Source organism: Phytophthora infestans, genomic scaffold, assembly GCF_000142945.1.
Source record: "Phytophthora infestans T30-4 supercont1.32 genomic scaffold, whole genome shotgun sequence".
In the NCBI taxonomy this organism is placed as follows: Eukaryota; Oomycota; class Peronosporomycetes; order Peronosporales; family Peronosporaceae; genus Phytophthora; species Phytophthora infestans.
The window spans coordinates 1238042-1241276 of NW_003303727.1; the positions used below are offsets into that span (position 1 = coordinate 1238042).

Below are 3235 nucleotides of genomic sequence, written 5' to 3' on the forward strand. Positions count from 1 at the left end.
CGCCAGCGCAGCCAAGAAAACAGTGCAGATGCTAAAATATCTGGTAGCCGATGTCTCGCCGAGGTAAGACGTTTAAGGAGAAATGCTCAACAAAGGGAGAGATGAGCTCGCCAACGTGACCGAGAATACAACACAGACAGAGACGTCTCGCGAGACTTACGCGAGCGTGTACTGGACGCCCGCTCCCTGACTAAGAGCGAGATCGAATGGCTCGCTGAGAGCCAGCATATTTTGCGAGATCCGCGTCTAGCACTGGCGTACTATCATTGCTGTGGCGTCGACCCTGCGTCTTTTGTTTTCGGGGACGAGAATCTTGGCGGGGAAGCCGAAGTGGCGCCGCGAGTGCGGGTTTCGGCGATGCTCGGTGACTTTCCCGGCCCCCGCGATATTGCTGAGTGTCAACAATTAGTCGCGTCATGCGGGTCCGAAGCAACTTCCGTTTGGGCTTGTGCGGCGTGTGGACGGATTTTGCTGCAAACAGATTCGGACGGTGTCCATTTTTCATCGCTGTCGCAACTGGATACTGTTCTCTTGTCTACTACCGAGCGGGAGTTATTGTTTAACGAAATACCGGAGCCAGCATTGCGGTGTTATCGACAGCTTTATTTTTTCGGAGAAGACAACTCTATTATTTGATACCCGAGCTGGTGCGAGATCGAGAAAAAAATCCTCTTTGTCACAAATGCAAAAGCGACCCACGTAAGAACGAATTTAGCGTCGCGGCTGGTCACGATTATGGGCGTATCGCGATGCTTCCAGTTTTGACTGACGCCGCACTGTGGTACATATCTCCTGCTCGATGCTTTAGGATCGAGCTTTCGTTGTCCGGTAGACACTCCAGGGGCCACGCGATCTGCTTCCCCACAAACGGGCCTTTTGATCTTGCCCGGGAACTACCAAATGTGCATTCTAGCGGCATGCCTCGTGTGACGTTCGTCGGGTCTCGTGAGGCGTGGTCTGGCCAGCGGAAAAGATACTCGTCATTGTATACGATTCCGCCCGACGACGTGTACAAGTGTATCTATACAGCTTCACGCTACTCGTCACATTCATCCTTCTAAATATTTTCATCGCTGTGATCTTGGAGGGATTCGCGAAAGAAAAAGACCGTCAGGATGGCGTTCTACTACCTCAACATGTACGCTGTACGGTTGGCCGTACTGAACGGCATCAATAACGTCTTTCAAGACGAGGACATTCAGGTTGTTGATACCCCCAAGCGGCGGGAGCTTCTGAGGGCGATGGCTTCCTCCGTCGAAGCCTGTGTTCATATTTCTGAGTCTGCCGTTGTATCGGCTATTGACGAAGAGACAGAGGGTGATAGCGGCGTACGCGATGAAAGTTTGAGCGGTGTGGACGACACAGTGATTGTTCGCTCCTCGGCCGTTCTCTTGAATATTGAGCAAAGCGACCCGGCGGTTGTTTACGGAGGTAATAGATGCTATGGCTGCCACTATCGGAGAGATGCGGCCGGGGCAGGACAATGAGGCGCCGGTAATTCCCATAAAACGCGGTAGGTCCCCATTTGTGGAATGGGTCGAAAATGGGAAGCTATTAGCTAGTGCTTTTCCAGATTTGTTTCTTACAGGCTCGCGTCCTCTTCCGTCCGGGCCTCTTCCCCAACGTTATGTCGGCCACTTTCTGCATTATGGGGATGGCCGATTTGAGAAGTCTGGGGCTTTTATTTCGATGCGGTTTAATCAACTGCAGAGACATGCGGCGGACCAGAAAGCTGCCCGAGTCGGTGTCGTACATGGTAGTGCCATGAAGAAGTTTGGAGAATTGATTGGTACACAGAAGTTCAAGGAGGCTCTTGCGTTCGCCAAAAATCATCCGTAGTCGACAGAGGCAAAAAGCCTTAACGCAGGGCTACTGAGGCTGCTTTCTTTGGTGGGAGGTAGCGTCCCGATCTCGCCGTTTGAGAGGGCGGCGACACGGCCGAAACTTGGCGCGATGCGCTATCGCTATGGAATCGCTCTACATTGGGTAACAATCGCGCCGCCAGAGCATGATGACCTCCTGCTTCATCGGGTTGCAGCGATACGGGAGCAATCGGCATGAAATGATCCAAATTGTGTTCTTCCAAGAAAGAAGTGTCGTTTCGGAGATTTCCCGGTTTCTTTACGGAGTAGCGCAAGAGCGCGATTAAAGATCTCATCTCGGTACCCCGCGCTGTCGGCACAGGTATTTGAAAGAAGAACAAAATCGTTATCGCGCGATATCGTACGATGTCGTGACTCCAGCTCAACTCGTGCCAGCACGAACTATATCGCTGCTAAACGTGGAGTGTACGGGCGCTGTGCTGCTTTTAACGCGGTTATCGAGCGTCAAGCGGACGGCCGACTGCACCCTCACATGACAGTGTATGCGTCTGCTGTAAACCCTAGTCTGTTGACGAGGGTGGCAGGTTGCCCGGAGTTATTGCCAGATATGCAGCGATATTTGAGTGCGGTGTCGTGCACGAGTATCCCCAAGCGGTCGCGGGATTGGTGCGAAGCGTGGAAGGAGATGAGCTACGTGGATGGTACGGTGGTGTGCCACCCGACCAGGCTTTCGTACCTCTCGTTTCGGCTTAGGACTCCCCTCTATATTGCTAATGCATCTACAGTCATGTGCGTCAATATGCAATTGTCTACAACTTATATATTTAAATACATGACATGTATGCATGTACATTATACGACTGTCGATCGGGCAAAGGGACCAGGATTTGCAGAGCCTACTGACATACACGTACCGTCAATTTATTGCTATCCCAGCCTACGCTCCAGCCCTAGTTTCGTTTCGAAGTATACAGGACTATTAGCTTAGTCGACCACCTAAAAATCTAGACAATAATGGCAAATTTGGCCCATCTATAGAAGGGTAACGAAAACAACGACCATCTAAATGACCTGGGTCTAGACTAAAAAAGAAGATTGAAAAGGCTTCAATTACAGCCAAGCCTCAATTTTTGGCCTACAGGGGGCGGCTGTTCACACGACATCTTGGATTCCTAATAAAGGCAGGATGACCTCTCATTAGGCCAGACGAATCGACTGGTTCTTGCTGTACAAGCTAATAAAGTGGTTCTATTACTAGCCGCTAAGAAGCTAATGTAATAATTTGGTACTATTGTAGTAGTTGTTGTCCTTGCGCGGCAAACTACTAGCTAGTATGGTAGTTCAGTAGCAGCTCGGTACTAGCTAGTTCCAAGATAGTACTCTATGTCGAAACAAACGTCAATCCCCGCCAC

General features: G+C 50.7%; 1 protein-coding gene across 1 annotated transcript; it reads left to right on the forward strand.

The window, feature by feature from the left end:
* Positions 1 to 1115: 1115 nt before the first annotated feature.
* PITG_14199 (uncharacterized protein) lies at positions 1116 to 1487 on the forward strand (the record flags this gene model as incomplete). The annotated part of the gene is made up of 1 exon (XM_002899258.1): positions 1116 to 1487. One exon carries the CDS (start codon positions 1116 to 1118, stop codon positions 1485 to 1487), a length of 372 nt encoding a protein of 123 aa, XP_002899304.1.
* Between the last annotated feature and the right edge of the window lie 1748 nt (positions 1488 to 3235).